Source organism: Motacilla alba, chromosome 4 (assembly GCF_015832195.1).
Source record: "Motacilla alba alba isolate MOTALB_02 chromosome 4, Motacilla_alba_V1.0_pri, whole genome shotgun sequence".
NCBI classification, from domain to species: Eukaryota; Metazoa; Chordata; class Aves; order Passeriformes; family Motacillidae; genus Motacilla; species Motacilla alba.
Genome location: NC_052019.1, coordinates 9,197,155 through 9,218,740, shown reverse-complemented (window position 1 = coordinate 9,218,740; position 21,586 = coordinate 9,197,155). Strand labels below are relative to the sequence as shown.

Sequence of the window (21,586 nt, the reverse complement as noted above, 5' to 3'; positions counted from 1 at the left end):
AGTAGTGAAAATTAAAGAAAATATGCTCTGTTTGCTCCACCTGGGCTAATGTTTCTACATACTTCCCTTAAAAGCATGGCCATTCTTAGCATCCAATTGACAGCCAAAGGACATCAGGATTAACACTTACACAACACCTAAAAAAATAACTCCTTACCTGCTGTACACACACTGTTGCCATTGTTGGCTCTCTGTTGAAACATGATTTTAGATATCCCAAAATTTCTTCTACACACTAGAATATCAGAAAAACAAGTGCATTAAATTTCTGGTTTTTTCATTATATAAAACGTTACAATTGCACAGGTTTTTGTACTAAGTAAAAGTACATTAATTTAAGGGAAATCAAGGAACTACAGAAAGAAATAAGAATTCAACATTCTCCTCCTAATCTTAAAATACTACAATGTCTAACACCACAGTTAAGGAGAAAAAATAGCAAGACACAGGAGAAGAAGGAGGGCAATAGGCCTTCTGACATTTTGTATATTTAGACATGAATACAGGGAATGACTGAAGGCAAACCATTTGGCTGGAAAGAAAAACGCCCACGTGAAATTTAAAAAGAAAAAATTACTCCAGTTTTCAACAGCAGCAATTTAACCTGGAGAATCTGCTTTAGCATATTATTCAACTTTGTGGAAGCACAACATTTCTAGGACTACTGCCCCTTGGAAGAGTAGCAATTTTGAAATCAGTGATACATGCTTTCTCCCAGTAAGGACCACAGATACTGGACAAGTTAACTACCAAAGATAAAAACAAACAAGTCTTATACCTTTCCAATGTCCTGAAGAGTAGCAAGTTCCAAGATTTGAGAGAGAACATCTAAGGCAGAGCGTAAGAAACATCCAAACTTCTCATTTGTGTTCTGGAGATCCAAAGTAACCTGTTCCCAGAAAAAAAAAAGCCACATTTTTTTCCTTGACACTTACTTGACAAGGAGATACAAATTACTGGAAGAAGTGGGTATTGACACAAAATGATCTTTTGTATAAAATTTCACTGACAGCTTAGACTGCCTTATGCCTTGCTGGAAAGGCAGGACTCCATTCTGACTAAGAAAAAAGAAAGGGATCTTCTTGCTTGAGGAAGCCCTAGGGCATTGACAAGCAATGGAGCTGGATGATGCATTTCTGATAAACACAGCAGGTGTAATAAGAACACAGTCCTTGAAGTGTATATGTCAGATGACCACTTCTCTAAGGAATGCATCTTCTGTCACCTGAACTAATGAGGAAAAAGCTTCCCCATCCTGGAATAAAGTGCAGAGAGAACAGACATGGGGATTTATTTGGGATTGCCAAGCCAGCAAAGAGTCATTTGGTACCAGCAATAATGACAGCAGAGAAACAACAGGGTGACAGTGCCTATCATGGGTTGTTGTTTGGCCAGTTTTTGTTTTTATTGGTGGTAGTTGTGATCTTTCTTGAAATTCTTTTTTTGTGTGCATAAACTGTTTACACGGGTAAACAAGTGAGCTGACAGAGACAGCCTGTTTGAAAGAAACAAAGCGATTATCCAACCCCACTGCAGTCCAATCAAACAATATCATGCAGTACCTTATAATTAGCATGGGTTGCTTTCAAGACATCATATAACTTCAGGTATGATGGAAGATGATAAAAGCTTCCTACTGAAGATGATTTACTTGTTGGAACAGGTCCTGTAGGATCAGTTTGCCTAGAAGCTTAAAAGAGCATCACAGATTAGCACAATATGCCTTTTCTAGGCTGCTCATGACATGTACACAATAAAATTTACTACATCTGCATTATTAAACAACATGTTTTTTTCAATCCACATGTATATTCCAAACTGCAGACACAAACTATGCACAACTGGAAAATGAACAGCATTCCAACGATCCAGCCTGCTGTGGTGAGAGAAATTAACCCAGAGGGCTTAATACTGAAGTGCATGTACAATTTACAAAACAGAATTAAAAAGTTTCCTTCATTCATTACTAATGAAAGAAAAGATTTCAAGATTCATAATCTCATTTCCAAAAGCAATCTAAGTCACTCCTGCCAAAAAGCTGGGAAGCAACTTTCAAATTTCTTTTAAGTAACATATGTGTGAAAAATTATTTTAGTCAATAGTTGAGTAGATCCACAAAAAGTGAGGAAAAGGATTCAGCAGTGCTTCGGTTCTGAAAAGTACAGTTAAGTTTCAGCTTACAGCTAATAAAAACCAAAACAGTAAAGAAGCCCCCACCCACAGCTGCCTTTCCACCAATGCAGTATCCTGCCAGTCTCTTGAACTAAAATTCCAGAGAAGTTACTCAGTTTTATTTCTTCTCTCTCTGCCACAACCACATGGTGTGGGGCAGGTAGATGGAAGAGTTAACAGAAGTGATGTGCCTACCTGGACTTGCTTCACCACTCTTCTTAGGGCTCATTGGCACAGATGCCTGTTCCACAGACTCCCTCTCCTTCCCTTTTCTCCGAATCGGACTAAGAGAGGGTGGGTTTGTGAGAGAAGGCAATGCTGCCTAGAATTAAAAGAACCTTTATTAGTTTCGTAAGCACAATTAGGTTTTTTTACTTCTACAAAAATACAGTTTTGTTTAAACTCTCCTCCATTTGACTATCAGTTAAATTGAAATGTTTCAGGTTCAAGACATGAATTTCCTGTGTGAAAAGGAAATAGTTTAATATATTCTCCACTTTGTTTTCAACTTCAGAATAGGCCAATGAGTTAAATTTTCAGCTTCAGCATAAACCAATGGGATGAAAAAAGAGCTCAATGACTACACTTCCTTTTGATTCCAGATAAAGGAGTGTCAAAATTATATTCAAACATTTTTAAAATATGAAGATATTACTGATCTTAACAATACTGTCTTACAGTTTCTAAATCAGTCTCTAAATGCATATACCTCAAAAAAATCTCAAAAACCCCCAAACCTGGAAGTACCTCATATAAGCTGTTTCAGAAGTCAAAATATTTTACAGGATATTCAGAAGATAAAAGAGTTATTTTTAGCTCCAAAAGGAGCTCAGTGCATTACAACCAGCCAACCAACCCAAAAGTCAACACAATCCAATACTTCACTACTCTATATACTCCTCAGTGAATTAATGTTTCAAGTGAAGTCAGCAGGAATAAAAGACTCAAAATTTGGGGTAATATTTTAAACACTGCAGAACTAAAGAAAAACCTGTTGTGAAGAAAAATATGCATTTTTTTCATGGTACTTGCTTTCCTACACAGAGTGGAGTCATTATCAAGGAATTAGATATTTAACTATATCAAGGTCTAAAATGTGAAGAGGTCTATAGCACAACAGTATTTAAGTCACATCTTTTTTCTTTTTTTTTTTTTTTTAATATATACCTTTACTGCTGGACCAGGAGCAACATCATCCATCACATGTGCACAAATATTAATGACCTTCAGTAGATGAGAGAAGAGCTGTTCTACTAAAGTGACCAGAGCTCGATCTGACAGAGCTGGCCAGGGCTCCTCCTGCTTTGCAGCACCTTGGTTTGCATCTTCTTCAGCACTCCAGGGATTCTTTAAGCACTTGGGAGCACTTGCTGCAATTTCAGGAAAGAGAAGACAAAACTTGGAATTAAGCCTCAGAAAATTTTGAAGGCAGCTACGGTTATGGTCTCTATATGAACACAAGTTCAATCAGAATTTCAAAGCCAGGAGCAGCTGCACAGTGTAGAACAAAGCCAACAAAACTTGAGTTCTTTGTACCCAGCTTGTACTAAGCATGCCCTATGGCAACTGGAGGAAATTTGTAACTTAGCTACAAAGAGGCAGTTTCTTTTCAAACCTCCTGGGTGCAAGTTTGTTCTTTATTTCTTCTGCTTAATCTTGCAAGTTTATCATGGCATACAATCAGAATAGAGTGAGATATGGCCCTTCTAATCCTAATGGTAAAAATATTAGGACAATCCTACTTTTCTTGTCCTATCTTACCTGCAAGCAAGTTTCCAGTCAAAATCAGAGCATCCTGATGTGCTGAGAGGTCCAGTGGGAACCATGCTGATGAAAGGAGAGACAGGACCAAGCCAGCCATACCAATGGTGCAGCCCTTCTGAGCTTCATCTGAAGAACTTGGCTGGGAAACACTGGAAGTTTAATTTTGGAATGTCATGACTTTTTTTTCCCCTTTTTGGCAAATTAAAAGTCTTGAGAAAACCAACAGTCAAGCAGATGGCTAATCTAATGAAATTAAATCTGTGCTGCTGAAATACACATTTAACACTCAAATACTACTTAAAAAAGCAATTTGCAGCAGAGACCTGACAATACTCTGTTTGTTTTTTTTTAAAGCCATTACCTTCCTTTTAACAGCAAATATCAAGGCTACAGTGACATCTACTGATAAACTGAAGAATTCTGTATTTATTTCCTACCCACTACAGTCCTGAACTATCTTTAGTTAAGTCTCATGCATATGCAAGGCAAGGACAGGAGACATCAGCTGTAGCATTGCAATGTAACAAGATAGTGCTTTAAAGTGACAAGAAATTATTCCACCAAATTGTCTATATTTTTTGAGTGAACACTGTATAAGATGGTAGTTTTCTGCTGCATTCTTTATTTTCCTTGACAATAATTATAAGACCAGATTTTCCCGTGGAAGTCAAGTTTAAGAAAGGGCAGGCAGAGATCACAAGAAGATGTTTAGTGATACTCTGCGAATTCCACACATCACTTCAAAGCTGTAAGACCTAAATACTTCAGTTTCTTCCAGGAAAAGACCTTACGTAAAGCTCTAAAAAAAGAGAATCTGGAAATTTTACAAAATATTTTTAAATTTGAAATAATTAAAACCTTCTAATATAGTTAGACTCTGGTCTAACACGACAACAGGAATTTCAGAAAATTAAACTGACACTAAGTACAGCTATCATTTTGATAAAGCTCCAGAGGTAATTACAGTGCCTTCCTTTGGTTTTTGTAAAGTATTTTCACAGGCAACTGTTATTTATTTCACATACAGTCAGAAGTCCATTACTTAATCCATGTTGAGCTGTACAGAGTTGGAATGCAGCAGTTCCAGTAACTTGTTAATCGTAAGAACAACAACACTTAAGATACGAAGGAATTTTGGCAAAATTCTCATGTTGCTATCCATGTTATTATATTCTTAATATCCAGAACAATAAATGTCCATATCATTCCACAAAAATAAAATTACAGTCCAAATTCATATAAACACTGGCCAAAAATTTGTGAAGAAGGAATCAGAGGAAAGGGCAAAGGCTATGTCATTGGATCATTTATAAATATTACATGCATCTTTAAAACAACATTTTTAAGCTAGGTGGAAGATATATTGATTTTATTTTTCACCTAAGTATTGCTCACCTCCTGAATTACTTTATTTGTTACCACTGGACCACACTTTTTATACTACATATACAGAGTACACCACAGTTAGGGCCAGCAAGGGAAGCAAGGGTCTGCTGACAAGAAAAGCATCTGAGGGATGCTCGTTTTTTTGTGTCTGGGTTTTGGTTTTAAAATAAGACAAAATTTCCCAAGCAAACAGAGTAAGAGACACAATGACAGCAACAAAGAAAATCAACATAAATTATATTAAATCTATTTAAAAACCCAACAGCTCTCCGGGTGCACATCTCCAGTAGCTACTTTTACTGCTCACATGGCACAGCACTAACAGTCAGAGGCAGAACCAAAGCTTTTAGGCTGCCAGCTGTACTTTTTCATCCTGAAGAAACTCTTCAGAACGTAAGTGATTTGGGACTATCATATTAACAATGAAGTATTATAGATACCCAATGTGCTGTTCCCTGTTCAGAGTGCCAAATGAGAACAATTTAAATGCATCTGACACTATTACAGAAGCCAAGATGAACCAGCTTCCTTGACCCACCATTTTTCAATACAGACAGGAAACCAAGATGAAAATTTTAATGTTCCAATTTTAAAGAGATACTACAAAATATAATATCCCAGAGATAAACATCCTTTCAAAAGCATGGAATATTTTCTCCTGTGTCATATTTCATAGATGCTGACTGTATCTATCTTTCCATACGAGCAGCTGCAGCCAATCCCTGTGACAAATACCATGGTTCCAGGGATGACAAATGCTGGCACTCAATACCCTGACAACCTGAAGTTATAACATTCTGTATTCTGTACAAAGTTCTTAAAGAACTGCTAAGCTAAGGTTAACAGCATATACCTAATCCAGGGCTTCAATGCCTAAGTGAATCCACTCCTGTTTCATAAATGTGACTTCCAGAAGCTCAATTAACAAAGGAGGGAACATACCCACAGTGCCATCCCACACTCCAGGTGCAGACTGGAAATGTTGTGGAGAGAAGACACAAAGCTTCACAGCAGCCAAACTGAAAAGCAGACACCAAGAATCGAATTAGCTTCACTAGGAGAAGACTTATCAACACAGTATCTTAAGAGTGAGAATTAAATCTATTACTACCTCCACTATCACAGTACAGAAGCCCCAAATAAAAATGTAGTCAGGAGATCATAAAAAAAAAAAAAAAAGCAAGCATGTAAAATAGGAAAAAGTCAGCCACCATAGCAATAAAACTTCAAAGAAACTCATATGTACAAAAACTCACATATAAGAAAACTCACCGTAAGTGCTCTTGTGGTGGATATTGTCAATGCATGGGAAATTGCTGCAATAACCCTTGAAAGGTTGTTTTCCATAGTGACATCTGTTGGACTTTGCAGCATATTGTAACCTCTGTATGCTCTGAAATAAAAACATTTATACCCACTAAAACGTGTACTTAAAAACCCCCATCCCAATCAAAAATTATCAATTTTATTACTTAAATATTTAAGCTTAAATTACTATTATGTATTTCACAGACTGCTTGTAACACACAAAACCAGAGGACAGTCTAAATATCATCTTATATTGTTGTATTTTTGGGGTTGTATTAAATGCTATTTAATTTATAAATAAATCCTCTTTGTTAGCTAATAGAAATAGTAGATCAACTGCCAGTTTCTAACCATATACTTGAGAAATGACCACCAATTTAACTTTGGTGTTGTCTTTGCTGTTGCTCAATTGGATTCAACATTTTTGCATGCTCACAAAGTTTGTATAATGGCTGCAGAAACTCTATTTTCTCTCCAGAATAACACTGGATCCACAAAGTTCTATTGCTTCCATACTACAGCATATATCTTAAGGTATATAATTAAAAACTTTCATGACAAACTGCTAGAATCCAACAACCCCTACAAATACATACAACTCATGCTGTCTATAACACAGAAAAAGTACAGCTGGCAGCAAAAATACACCAAGATCTCACTATCAAAATTAGAATTTATTTTTAAATTATAAAGGGAGTACAGCCTTCTGCAACTACAAACATTAAACAGGATGTGTAGAGTTATAAACCTGGATCAACACACCTGAAGAACAGTAACATACATACAATTAGCTTGAAAAGCTGGACCTGGTTTTATAATTTAATGGGCAAGTAGGGTGACTTCAGGATGGAGAGAAGAAACTATCTCAAAACAAGGACTCTGAGTGTGTGAGCACACCACCAATAACTCACAGCATATTCCTTGAACATGAGTCAGTTTCTGTGGAGCTTAAACCTGCTACAGGTGCTCCTACAGTCTAGAAAAGGAATTCATAAGCACATAGATTTGCAGGATTTAACTACAGTCCTAGGCATTGCAAAGGGAATTTGGGTCTCCATTCCTTTGGAAGCAAGGCCAGGCAGGTAACACACCTGGTGATAGTGCTCACTGCAAAGTGGGATGGGGGCTGTGTTTCATGCATGAGGAGTTTCAGGTAGACACTGCTTTGGTCTCGTGCTACTGCCACCACTGGGTCAGCCTGTCCTTGATCACAGTTATAAAACAGCTTTGGAACAAGCCTGAAAGAAAATTAAGTGTCAAAAAGAAAAACTGTTATTTACATATTATTGAACACCCAGTATAAATGCACTTAATACACACTTCAGCAAGGTACATATGTTAAATACACATATCAAATTGTAAATAGCTATTACCTAAACTCATTAAGCTGAATTTATCTTTACATAACTGCTCTTCATTACAATCAAGGAGCTCAAGTCAGGACAAAGCAACTGCTCCAGACATACAGTAATTAAAAAAAAAAACAGTCTTTTCTGGAGATAGCTCCCCATACATACCACAACAAACACATACATAGATTACTTCTCTCTTGCTGTTCCCTGATGTCCCCAGATATTTTCCCCATGAGTATCTGTGTCAATTCATTTTTACTGAAAAAATAATTTTTACCATCTGATTTCTATGCAGCAACATCAAAACATACAATCAAATCCAGTCTTCTCGAACAGTATTTTCAACTTATGTAAAATGAAAAGCTATTTTACACATGTTTTCATAATCTCAGTGAGGGTACTTCTAATGAATGTCCATACTGGATGTTTCAAGGGGTTTCCACAAGCTTGTAGTAGCTTTCTTGGGCAGGTTAAGTCTTTTCCAATCTTAACACATCTCCTGTCACTAAGTTAGCAAGAAGATAGAAAAAACTTCAACTTGTTACCTACCATTCAGTTAATAAAATAACTCAATTTCAGAATCAAGTCCCTTAATAAAAGCCACAAGCTCTATGACGCAACAGTTCATGACTCCTCTGCTCAGCTGCTTTGGCAATATAAACACTTTTAAATGTCAGAACTTTAAAAGTTTAGTTCTCCTTTATTTGTTATTAGGAAAGAACAGCAATCAACAGTATGAAAAAAACTAGGAAAGAAACTCCTTTGATAATACAATATACCAGGAATTCAGTATTACATGTGCCCAACTTCTTTAAACATAAAATTGAAGTCTTTGAATTCCAGTAAATAATCTACCAACTAATCCTTACCCTTTGGTACATTTACCTGTACAGCAACTATAACAGTAGCAGGTTACAGCAAACATTTGCTTTGCAACCAAAATTAGCTGCCGCACCATGATCAGTGAGCACAAAAGTTTTAAGATCCACTGTGTATGACCATGTGAAAACTACAGTGGTTGGGAGCTGGGATAAATCTGTAGAACTGTAACATTTTATGTTGATCAGCCACTGCCAGGATACTCAACAAACCACTTCAGCATGAAGAAAATTATTCTCAAGAAGTTGAAACTGAAAGTGACCCTCAGAATGTAATACAATGTAATACCCTCAGATTGTAATTTAATGTAATTGGATAGCTAATAGAAAGCAAAGTACAATTGCCTAATGAGTCAGATGATGCATGTTCCAGGTACCATAAAGATGCATTTGTTTCCCATTTCTCTTTTGAATAAATATATATACATGCATATACATATATATATATATATATATACACAAAAACACCCAAGTGATTATTTTAGTTCTAGGTACACACAAATATCTTCCTAGACTACTTTTTATTTTCCTGTAAATGAAAATGTCACACCTACCTCACTAATGAAGCTGCAGCCACATGTCTCACTCTTGGATCTTCATCTCCAAGCAGACTTATTACAACATTTTCAAGTACTCTCTCCTGAAGCTTTAATAGCTAGAAAATAAATTAGCACAGTAAATAAAGTTCACTGAACATTTTCATCATTTGACCATATTGTTAAAGGAGAGTTAACAAGTGAGATTTCATCTGTCATACAAGCCTGCAAGACCATCTTTACCTTAACATTGCCAATCACATTCTCTAACTACACAAATGTCAATTTTTTTTAAGTTAAAAAAGAAGCCACAAAACATACAAACACACCAGAGAAAACAAAGACATCTGAATCTCCAAAGTGTATTCCCAATTGTAGTAAGTTTTAGAATGTGAATTATTTACACAAAAAATACAGCAGCCATCAGTGTTGACAGAATTTAAAAGCAAAGTGATGAAATTGCACTGGTACCTTATTCCAGAAACACAATATACTGATGAAATAATTTACTTACACCAGTATAATGATGAATACCTCTGTGCAAGCTCTCAGTTTTTCCTTCCAAGAAGTTGACTAGCCTATGACAAAACAGAATTTAGAGTGCATCAGTTAACATTGTGTGCTACTTCTCCCTTCACTGCTCAGAGGGTTCTCTTCGTTATTTTTTAAAAACATCACTATAGAGAAAATGTAGCAAACACTTTTTGCAACCTTTAGAAAAGGTAAGTTATTTGCTAACCTACTATCTGGCTAGTGTGACTGAAGAAAAACAGTCCTTCCATTAAAAAACATTATTTAAAGACCATTATTTAAATTGTATTATTTTTCCCCATGCACAGAATCATCAGACTATTTTGAAAAGACAGTAGCACATTCCAAACATCACTATTCACAGAGAATCCACTTTTGTATGACTAAGGATAACTTGAAGAATTTTCATATAAACATCTTTTGCCTTTCAGCTTGGAAAAACCAATACAGAATGAGAGAATACAAGAAAAAGAACAAGTCACATTTATTTCAGTATTAACAGAAACTGAGTGACTACAGAGAGCTAATAACAGAGTACATGTCAAGGACTTTCTCTTTAAAAACACACAAAACTGCATGGAAAAACTAAGTCAGATTCCAAATGATGTGGTCCTCTCTGCCTGCACACTTACAGCAGACTTGTTACAACAGACCAATTAATTAAATACTTCAATACAGTGTTACTAGGATCGGGCTTGGTTGTGCAGTCAGCGGTAACTTGACAAAGGAATTCATACAGGACTGACTGATCTCAATTGGTTTTATGAAACTCATTAATGCTTCAGAAGAAATTGTGCCATTACAGTTACAGTTTGCTATACTTCCCTGCACTTCAGCTACTACACCCATGGAAAAATACAAACACTCACCGAAAATCTACCTCTGCAAGTGTTTCCAGAAGTTCTGTCCTTACAAGCCAATATGAGCTGTTCTTCAGAGCAAGGAGGTCAACAATCAATTGCAAACCTAGCTCACTGTGACTGCTACTGCATAAGCTCATGATGCAATGCTGAGAAGAAAAAACAACTTTCAGTTATATTACAGAAGAGGTTCTCCAAAAAGCAGAATGAAAGTCATTAAAAAAACACCTGTTTTCTATAGAATACTAGCAAAAGTCATTTCATAAGAGCTAGGATAAGCACCAGAGCTATGTACTCTGCAAGGCCAGAAAACCATCTCCATATGAGCTCCTAAAACCTGCTGCTGGAGAGGAATGCAGGCCACAGACCAGAGGGCAATCCTCTAAAGGAGGACTCACAGGGCTAAACAACACAAGCATTATATTCTCATCTGTTCAAAAACTGTCTCCTAATTTCCACAGGGTACTTTCAGACACGTGGTTCTGGTTTCCAAAGTCTTTGAAAAAGTCACACCTCCATATCTGAATGTTCAATTATAGGCACAATGTGTGACCTTTAGAAAAAGTTATAGAACTACACATTTCCATGTCTTATTTAACTACACAAAATGTACTTTCTTGTTTGAGGATTAACAACCCAAAAGGCTTAGAACATTTCTGCCAAAATGTGTAAAGTCAGACCACATTATATACTGAGAAAAAGCAAGAGCCAAAGTGGAGTATTATTAAGTTGCCTGAACTGAACAATTCTGGTGCTCTTCTAAAAAGCCCTTATGACAAGTGTAGTCACACATGAAATCACTACACACAAACATGAAGATTGCTGAACAGAAGGTTAAGAAGACAACTTCATTTACTTACCTGGATTTCCTTCCCTCAGCTGTATCACAAGCCCCTCCTCTTTGCATATAAAACCATAATTCCCATACATAAACTATCCACATTTTACTAAAATTTATGCTTTGCCTCACAGGTCCTTAAATCTCTGATTTGTCTGTGCTCTAGTTTATTGGAAAAACTCTCAAAGAAAGCTCACTCCTTCACCCCTCTGCTTTTTCACCAAACACCTTCCACAGATTTTATTACAGAAAAGAAATTCACATACTCTAAATTCCACTCACCAATTCAGCTGTCATCTCTGTTTTAACAATTGCCTGAGAGATCTTTCACCCAATTTGAACCACTTGCTTTCCTGACACTTTCCCAATTTTAAAAATTATTATTTCAGAAAATAATCACTGTTCTACTTGTCATTTCTCACATTTATATTTTTTCTCCAAATACAGGCTACAACCAGGTGTTATAAGTTCACACTCTCCTGTTTAGCCTAGATAGCCTATCTAATGCATTCATCCTGCTGTTGGTTAATGCAGCATTAAAGCTCATACCAGAACATTTCTCATGAAAAACATCATGATTAGATTACAATGCTACATGATCTAACCACATAATTGCTTTCAGTGCCAATAAAGTTCTTCAGGAAGAAATCATTTTATGCTGGATGTTTAAACATCTGCACATAGCAGCATCCCAGTAATGAATCACAACTCTGTGATCTGTGGTGGTGCAAGTAAATTCCTACTGCTTACCCTCACAGCTGTACAAGCCAGTTTGCATGTAACAGAGGACTCATCTTTCAATGTTTTCTGTAACAGAGGTATGCAGTCTATCAAGGAAAAGAGATTTCCTAAAAAAAAAGAAAAAATAATAATTTTGAGCAATGAAGCTTTGCAATGTTACATTAAAAGACAAAAAGACACCCATAAAATAAATTGTTACCTGTTGAGCTTCTGACATTTATTAGCCATTTTTCCACATCAAAGCGGGATTTAATTAGAATGGAGTTGACAATTGTTCCACAGAGAATGGCAGTAGCTCCTCTAATCTGGGGATCCCCATGGTCAATGTAGTTCAGAATGTCCGACACATACTGTTCCTCTAAGAAAATAAGTTACAACTACTTTATTTTAAAAATACTAGTATTAGACTTTACTGATTCATAAAAATGTTACAGTGGAGGTCTCAACTATTGGACAATCAACATCAGCACATCCAAAACATGCCCACCATAGTTCTTCCCTTCTGAGATCCCTTTCTGTGCATGCAATCTATATATCAATCACATTATTCAGACCGATGATCACCTATTTAAAACACTAGTGATTTATTTCAACTAGTACACAAAATGCTCCAGGGAAACAGAAGAAGCATTTTGGTCAATGTATCAAACCAGCTGCACATTCCAGGTCCCTCAAATTAATTTTTAAAAATGAACCTAATGGCTTAGAAACCATCTATAAGATGGACTAAATTAAATTGGAAGAAAATATTTGTAAAATAAACAAACCCCTTCCACGTACTCATAGTTTTAAAACAGCTCCACCTTTTCAGATGCTCTATAAGCTCATCCACTGAAACTTAAATCTTGCTACAAAAAATATACCTCAGCACATGCACAGCATGTTCATTCCAATTTGGGCAGTATTTGTCCACAAATACCAAACTGGGTTTGCAGTTTTCAGTGTAGATGCTGCCTCATTTATTTGAAAACTCAAACACACTATTAAAATGGGATATGTGAACTGCAACATACCATACTCTTCCCCCATTGCCTCCAGAGGTGTTTTATACAGCTTGCTGAAGAAAGACTCAGGGTGAAGTGCAACAGCTGCTCCAACACAACTTACTGCCAAGGCTTTTACACTGACTCTCACATCTCTATCAGGAACTAAAGCTGCGGGGAAGAAACAAAAATTATTAAAATGAAGGTATTTAAAGGTTGCTGAATTGTTTAAAATTTAATTAGTAACACTATATAAAATAAAATAGCTTAGCCTGTACAAAAAATATGAAGGCAGAGCAAGCAGCTCCAGTTTGTCAGAGGCAGAAATGATATACAGGCTGCTTTTTTGTTTTCCCCAAATGAACTGTATTTGAAATATACTTGAAATACTCAAATACAGCCATAACATACTTCCAGCTCACCTCCTTCCAAAATCAATACACTATATGGGCATGTGGGCAAGTAAGATTTTAGAAAAGGGAAAAATTAACAAACACCTTAAATCAGCTATATCCCATGACAGGAATGTGGTTAAGTCCCCATCCCTGGATGTATTTTTTAAAAATGTAAATGGTGCTTAGGGACTGCCACAGAAAAACATCCAATACTTCCAATAAAGTGAGATCAACAGCAAGACAGAGTAGTGATCACATTTCCAACTTTGTGCATTGAGAGACTCAGAGAACCAGTGAAGCTCAAAGACAAACATACCTCCTTTGTCCCCAGTGAGCAGGAAGGAGGCCGACAGCAGCCTGACGCAGTGCACCAAAGGAGCACAGTCTCTGTCAGTGTAGTGCCCAATGTCCCCCTTTACCCTGGAGGGCTATGGAAGGCAAATCACAAAGTTTATACAGAGAAAATTTGATCTTCAATTGGAAAAAAATATTAGCACAAGATTTAGAAATACTGCACATCCTCAAATGTCTAAAGGTTTAATACAAAATGAATATATACTATTCATATGTAGTTTAATATATATTCCAAAAAAAGACCTCAAATTGCAATGCTTTGGAGAAGCTTTTATCTTGTATCAGAACTGGTTCAATTTTATTACAGAAATATTTTATTGTAGATTTTTCTGAACTATCTAGACTTGCTGTTTGCATGTGAAGAGCATGCTAAACCACTTGTTGCCATCAAACTTTGGAAACTTTGTAAGAAAAGCATCTTATTTCTAAGTTGTTTTCTGTAGTTTCACATTTAGAATTCCCCAATAGTCCAAACCGATCTAATTCTGCCTGCCACAAATGAAACTTTCACCCCAGTTCCGTCCAAAGATGAAGTCAAAAAATATAAGTAATTTGTAGTTAGAATGGCACCAGGCTCAAGGACTAACCTCTGAGGAGATCATGAAGTTACCTACACAGGTAGTAATCAGCACAAAGATATTTCCAGTAAGAAAATATCAGTGTAGCCTAGTAATGCACAGACAAAAAGGGTTTGTGCTCTCAGCAGGGTGTCCAGGTATGGCTTTGCTGGTGATTGCATTTAAGATATCAACAGTTATGTATTCACCTTATGTTAGATGAAGTTCAGGCTGTAGCTCAAATTCCCTACACAACCTGAGTTACTCTAACCTATAACGAGGTACATCACATATACATGCTTCCCACATTTACCACTAGAATTTACTTCATAATAATCGTAATTTTAGTTTTTCTTAAACTTCACTGTTTTGAACTTTAAATCTGACCACTGTGATTAGTTCTCACCTTGTTCTCATGATCACCAGCATCTGTTGCATCTTCTTTGGATGTAAATCGATCCACGCTGCTGTCAGAGGGCTGCCTGCTATGGCTCATGGTTTTCAGCAGGTGAGACTGCTGAAGAGCTTTAGAAAAAGTCAATTCATGAAATACCATTTCAGATGCAAACTAAAAGCACTTTAATTAAACTAATTATGCAAACATGAAAAACAAATTAGCAGTGATCAAAACAAGTAATTGATCACGAGTGTTAAAATATATTCCTTATTGCACATATCTATCTAGTTATTTGTTTTTCATATCCATTTCATGAGTCTTCACTCCTCTGAAGTGCAGATGCACCTGAACACCTGTCTAATGGTGTCACCAGTGTGGCCCACCCCTGTATTTATCAACATACCAAGAGAAGAATTTCTGAAGGACTCTGACGAATCATCTTGGAGAATATTTGCAGCTTCATCTTCCTCATCCTGTAGCTGCCCAATTTGCATTCCAGAATACTGTCCTTCAGCACCCTCCAAAACCTACACAATGCAAGGACAGGGCTTAAAATGATTTATCTCTACACAGCGTATTAGATTTGAAACATGCAGTGTTAGTAATCTGAGTAGAAACAGTCTGAAAGCAAATATGAGCCTGATAAATATTAGTGTCCAGCTGCATGTAAGCCCCAAAGCACTTCCCCTCCTCCTGCAGCTCTGGGGCTATTGGAGGCCATAGCTCCATCTGAGAGTCTCTCAGCTGAGCTATGAACTTGGCTACCAACAGGAACCAAGTAAAACACTCAGTCCACTGCTCCCCTGCAGCTCCTCTTGCCCCCTCATCACAAATGTTTCTGTCTCAGCAGTTACAAATCACAATCAACACCTTTACTGCCACAAACTGAACTTGGCCCTTGCAGTTGAACTCCCCCATAACCTCACTTGTCCTGGATATGTGAAGTCAAACTGAGAACACACTGTGTAGGACAAGAAAGGACAAATAAGTTTAAAGTATTTCAATTTCTTCATTCAAAACTAGAGACTACTAAGATGGACTCATCTGGAAGAGTTTGACCCTTGGAACCAAAGCAATATATAGGCAGTAGGTATATGAAAAAATAACCATAAAAATTAATCATAATGATCAATGACAGTCAAGTAAAAAAAAAAACAATTTCACTAATTTTATCATAACACAGGACACTTTTTCAGTTAATTCCTGTCTTTAGAAGTACCTGGAAATTGTTCATTAAAATGCTTGTGTGTCAGTAACTTGGACAACCACTTAGTCTGTCAATCATGAAAGGATAATTTTACATATAATTACTGCTTGTAAACAGTATGCCAACTGACAAGAATTTGCATAAACACATTGTGCCAATAAACACACCTTGTCAATAAATGCCTGCTCACTTTGGCCTCTGCACTGCCTTAATTAATTCAGAGAGCAATTATCATCACTCCTTTGGTTCTTGAATCCTCACAGTTGCAGAAGTATTTGCTTAGCATGATTATAAACTTACTATTTTTTGTAGTGCTAAGAGATTATTACTCTTCCAAATTACTATCAGAAAACTAGAGCCAAAAGTTTGATAATGTTTGAAAAAGTCTTAAGAAGTTCTAAATTTTCTCCCCTTTGAATTTTCTGCTCTGGTTCCCAGTAATTGTATTTTGCTGGTTTTATTACAACCTCGCAATACATTTGCCCAAGAGAGACAAATGTCTTAAAATAGATACACTGTATGCACATTTCAGGTGTTTATTAGATACGTAACTGCTACATTTGTAAATCATGCAGTATTTGCCCATTATAGAAGAAATCCTTAAGAGAGAAGAAAAAGGAAAAAAAAAAAAGATGAGTCGTGCTGCAAAGTGTAAAAGCACAGGCAGAAGGCAGTGTGAAGCACTGTGCTCCAAAAATATTCCTTTAACATTCCAAATAAACTGTTCACCCTTTAACACTTCCATTAACCCCCTGCAACAAAACAATCATTAATATATCTATACAAAATTAAGGATATACTACTAAGCGGATGTATTTATGTCAAGACTTTGATATTGCCATTCTTTCAGTGAGTGACTTCTGTAATGCCTTCACATGACATACCCAGAGAACACACTGATTACAGCTTTGTAGCTTCTCATTATTGCTGAAGTGAAAGTGTTAAAAGGAGGTCAAGCTCTCCAACAGAGGTGTGAGCTGCTGACCTTTCCACTGTTACTAGCTGAGGATTGAAAAGTAGAAGACGAGTAAGGAGACGAATCCAAGTCTGGGCCCTCCATGGAAGAGCTCTGAGATATGTCGGGCCCCTCAGTAGAGGGAGATCCCCCCTCTGCCCGCTGCACACTTACAATTTCAGAACTGTCTGAAGGGGTTACAGCAGAGTCTGGACCTTCTGTAGTGGTCTGAGAGCTATCACTAATTGGTGAGGAAGCCTGCGTGCCATCATTCAAATCCATAGTGGCATCTGACTGGACAGCACTGATCTGGCTGGAGCTTCGACTGAGCACTTCATCCTCCTCCCCTTCAGTAGCTGTACTTGTCAGGTCACAGCCTGCCAGCTCCACGGAGTCCGACTGCAGCGTGTGCTGGGAGCGGGGCTGCTCCGTGATGATGTCGTGGCCCGTGGCATCAGCAGCTGAGCTCCCCGACGCGGCTGTCGAGACTCCTGATGAAGAGGCCAGCTCACTGGTTATCTCACCCTTCACAGAAGCTGCAAAACACAGGCATTTATGAGTCAGTTCAGTGCTTGAATTTGTGTTTCACTCTCAATATGAAAACACAGGCTAAACCATACAATAAACTAGGCTAAGGAAAGCCTGTAATCGAACAGGTAAACTGTAGGTAGGAAAACAGGCATCTTGTAAAGATGCCACTTCAGCCCTTTAAAAAAAGAATGCAGTCAACTTCATTAAGTTTTACACTCAGCAGTATTTATTTACATTTTGCACAGAGCAATAACAGAATGTATTTGCTGACTGCACTGCTAAAGAGAAAGGCAGGTACCTGCAAATGATGCAGAGCTGACATCAGATCGGGTTTCAGAATCATCATCCAAGCCTTCTTCTTCACCAAGAAGTACTTTACCTAAGAAGTGATATAAGAAAAACCTTTCATTTTCAAACTGACTATAATTTTTGAAATGTTGAACAGCTGAAGTCAGATGTGAAATCTATTTTTTCAAAAGTTCATCCAAATAATTTTTTTTCATAGCTATGACAGGTAACAGATGAAAGGAATGAATAAAGTGCGCATCCAGTCCCTCACTAATTCATCAGGAGAGAAACAGGCAGCAGTGACAAGAAAACAAAATTAAGCAATTTTATTTACCAGTGCAACCATTCAGGAAACTACCTACAACCTTAGTACTTCTAGTTTATTTTTGTGGACTACATTTAGGATCCCACTAGCTTCATCAAGTATGTGCTATTCCTGAGGACTTGATACCTAGCACCTGAATGTCTGCCCTCAACTCTTAAGGGCATTAATGCACCACAACTAACAGAACAAATAACTCCTCCTTAATAATTCAAAAATTATCAAAGGCTGCTTGGAACTCCAAAGATAACAGTACAGAAAAAGCCCGGGAGAAGAACAGTGCAGACTAGAAGCACAAGACAACACAGGTAGGACAGGGTGATGAACCATGGACAACCATGGAGAGCCAAAGATTACTAAGGCAAAAAAATCTTCAGAGATGCTTTTGTCATAAGAAACTTGAGAACCACTTCTAATATAACCCAATCACCACAGAGTTCTCTTACTCACACAGCATTATCTACTTAGATTACAGGCAGTGGAAAGAGAAAGATACCTGCAGATGCACACTGCCTGGAAGGCAATCAAGGACACAACTGCACTGCAAAGTCTGTCCATGGGACAGCACATGGAGTGCAGAGGGAGCTGCTAAGCCCATCCTTCTACATGTTGCAAGTCCCTTGCTGAGACAGAGGGATTCACAGTAAGTGCTGTGAGAAGGACCATTTTGCTCAGACTACCAAGCTGCATTGGTAGTCTAAGATTCATAATGCAAGAAACTGAAGTTTGGAAAACTCTGGGTGAACACCTTATCTAAGTTAACTGGGGGTAAAAAAAGCATTCATACATTTCTGTATTAATTTCTTTTTCTCCACTGCTTTCATACACTGTAGAATTACCTTCCTCTGAAAAGCATGATTTATGATACTCAAAACTGTAAGTACAAGGCAGAAAAGTAAACATGGCATTTCCATATACTTTCTATGTAAAATGACAGCAACTGAGAACTACACACTCCTGAATGAGTAAAATCCTGCTAGGAGTTCCCAACAAAAAGCACAAAATAGAATATATTCTTCTCTATTCTTTTTCACATTTACACCCATTTCACTGAAACAAATGAGGATGTTCTTCTGCTTTCCATGGCTGCCAACCTCTAAAAGTAAGTGAAAGAATGAGAACACTGAAAAACAATCATTAGGCACATGAGGTTTTGTATGCTTAAATGTACTGAATGAGTATATAACACACGCAGCAGGATACTCTTCCTCTATCTGACAAGAAAAAAATCCAATTAAGTTGCTTTCAAAACATAGGCTTTGGAATTTTCAAAAGGAAATTTTCAAAAGGAATTTTCAGCCTTTTTTGCAAATAATCTTCTGAAGTTGAAATACAAGTGAACCAATGCAGGCCAGCTGCTCAGAACTGAAGCTGATCTGATGCAGCAAGATTGCAAAGATGTGAAACAGAGAATTCTGTAGATCAGCCTCACTTTACACCCCAACACACAAAGGAGCATTACAGCTTGAGAAGTTCAATCCATTGCCCACTACTCTGTCTGACTGCAAAATGACTCCAAGGAGGAAGTGGGAATAGGCTTGGATTTTTCCCTCCTTTCTAACACGGAGAGCAACAGGAAATGAACAACTCACAATTTGAAAATAAACCTGTAAAAACCACAAAACTGTGAAGGGATTTCTTCAAATTGTTTATGCCATTGTTTAGACCACAAAATCTTCATACCATAATCTTGAAAAAGGATGAAAGCTGATGACTCATACACATTTTCGCATCAAGTGAAAGAGTTGTATTTTAACAAGTACTTTAATTGAATTTACACTATTATTAATACTTCAAAGTTGCACTGAAGACTACCAACAAGACAAAGATCCTAAAGGACAATTTATTATTTTTTATTTACATGTGATATGCGTAGTTATTCTGATTTGTTGCATTCTGTCTCACATTTGGATGCTGCAGCAATATCTACTTTCAGACACCCATTCTCTCAATATGACATTCCTTGTAAATTAAGATTGAAGGACATATTTGGAAAAAGTATAAGCTGTAATGGTGCTTCAAGTTTATATAATCTCACTTAGTTTTAAACAACTTTTCCTTGAAGTTTTTCTCTTCAGCATTGCACATCTCTTGCTTTCTAATGCTTGCAGTGACTACACCAGACTCACACAGTTTCATTGCAGCATTTTGCTCACCTAAGGCAGGTGATGAAAGTGTTACACAGCTGTACCTAGATTGATTCTGTCACAGTGATATGACTGGTTTAAATCAAAGTGTAAACACACAACTGAATATTAAGTACTTTCATGCACAAACTGGGAAAAGAATACTTCAGAGCAAACTGTACTCTTTAAAATCCTACTAAATGAACTACCTATTGAAGAAAGAAAATCTACACAGGCAAGACAAAAATGCATAATCATCAAGAACAGAAAAAGAAATAAAAAACCATCATACTGAAGCATGCAAACATAAACATGCATTAGTGAATTGCAGAGAAAAAAACAGGCCTAACAAAACCAGCAAAGTTAACTATTTAGCAAGTTACATTAATGATTAAGTATTACCATGAAAAAGAAGAATGCCCTGTTCAGAGAGATTATTTTTCCATGTGCTCTTAAGAATTTAGAACTGCATCACAATCATCAACATAACTTTGACAGTGAACTGCAGTAAAAATAAAATTATATTGCTTTAAATTATTTTAGAATATCTTGATTGCAATATCAGAAATTGCATCAGAATTTTTTCGCTATTTATAATGATTAAGCTCAGCTGATAACACAGGCAATTGTGAATGAAGACCCAAGTTCAGCAAGACAATGAAGTGGGGAGGGGGAGAAAAACAACCCCAAAAAAATCAGGAAGGAATGCAATTAAAGATTGGTTTTCAAAAATAATCACCTTTATGCTTTCTTGCAAGAACAGGGCTGCATGAAGACCCCCCTCCAGCTGCAAATCACAGAAAGTAACACATCAGGGCAAAGACAGAGCTAATGAAATCATGAAGGAATTCTAATAGCCACAAGTGGGAAACAAAAAAAAAAACCAACAAAACAAAACAAAAACCCACAACAACAAAACAAAAACAAAAACCAAAGCCAGGAAGAAATAGCAAACTCGTTGCTTTTGAAGTTCAAGGTTTTCTGATCATTCAACACCAAATTACTTTTAATATTCTGTGCCACTTGTGTGTAGTTTGCTTTCAAACATGTGTTCTAAATTTCACTGTTATGATTGCTTCCAGCTAATAATTTACCTTCCAGAAGC

At 36.9% G+C, this 21,586-nt stretch overlaps 1 protein-coding gene across 2 annotated transcripts in view; it reads right to left on the bottom strand.

Annotated features, from left to right (window-relative positions):
• HTT (huntingtin) overlaps nt 1-21,586 on the bottom strand; it is a 78,466-nt gene that overhangs the window by 40,937 nt on the left and 15,943 nt on the right. The window contains exons 10-30 of one of the 2 annotated variants that reach the window (XM_038134686.1): nt 21,221-21,268; nt 18,044-18,124; nt 17,389-17,750; nt 15,456-15,579; nt 15,062-15,180; nt 14,061-14,172; nt 13,380-13,520; nt 12,566-12,724; nt 12,376-12,473; nt 10,797-10,936; nt 9,911-9,974; nt 9,415-9,515; nt 7,722-7,868; nt 6,595-6,715; nt 6,265-6,341; nt 3,934-4,085; nt 3,340-3,542; nt 2,368-2,494; nt 1,563-1,690; nt 779-889; nt 158-235 (exon numbers count right to left, since the gene is read on the bottom strand). In XM_038134686.1, the coding sequence (XP_037990614.1) occupies nt 158-235; nt 779-889; nt 1,563-1,690; nt 2,368-2,494; nt 3,340-3,542; nt 3,934-4,085; nt 6,265-6,341; nt 6,595-6,715; nt 7,722-7,868; nt 9,415-9,515; nt 9,911-9,974; nt 10,797-10,936; nt 12,376-12,473; nt 12,566-12,724; nt 13,380-13,520; nt 14,061-14,172; nt 15,062-15,180; nt 15,456-15,579; nt 17,389-17,750; nt 18,044-18,124; nt 21,221-21,268 (2,693 nt within the window). The remainder of the gene's footprint in view (nt 1-157; nt 236-778; nt 890-1,562; nt 1,691-2,367; nt 2,495-3,339; nt 3,543-3,933; nt 4,086-6,264; nt 6,342-6,594; nt 6,716-7,721; nt 7,869-9,414; nt 9,516-9,910; nt 9,975-10,796; nt 10,937-12,375; nt 12,474-12,565; nt 12,725-13,379; nt 13,521-14,060; nt 14,173-15,061; nt 15,181-15,455; nt 15,580-17,388; nt 17,751-18,043; nt 18,125-21,220; nt 21,269-21,586) is intronic. The other variant, XM_038134687.1, reaches the window with a different exon arrangement.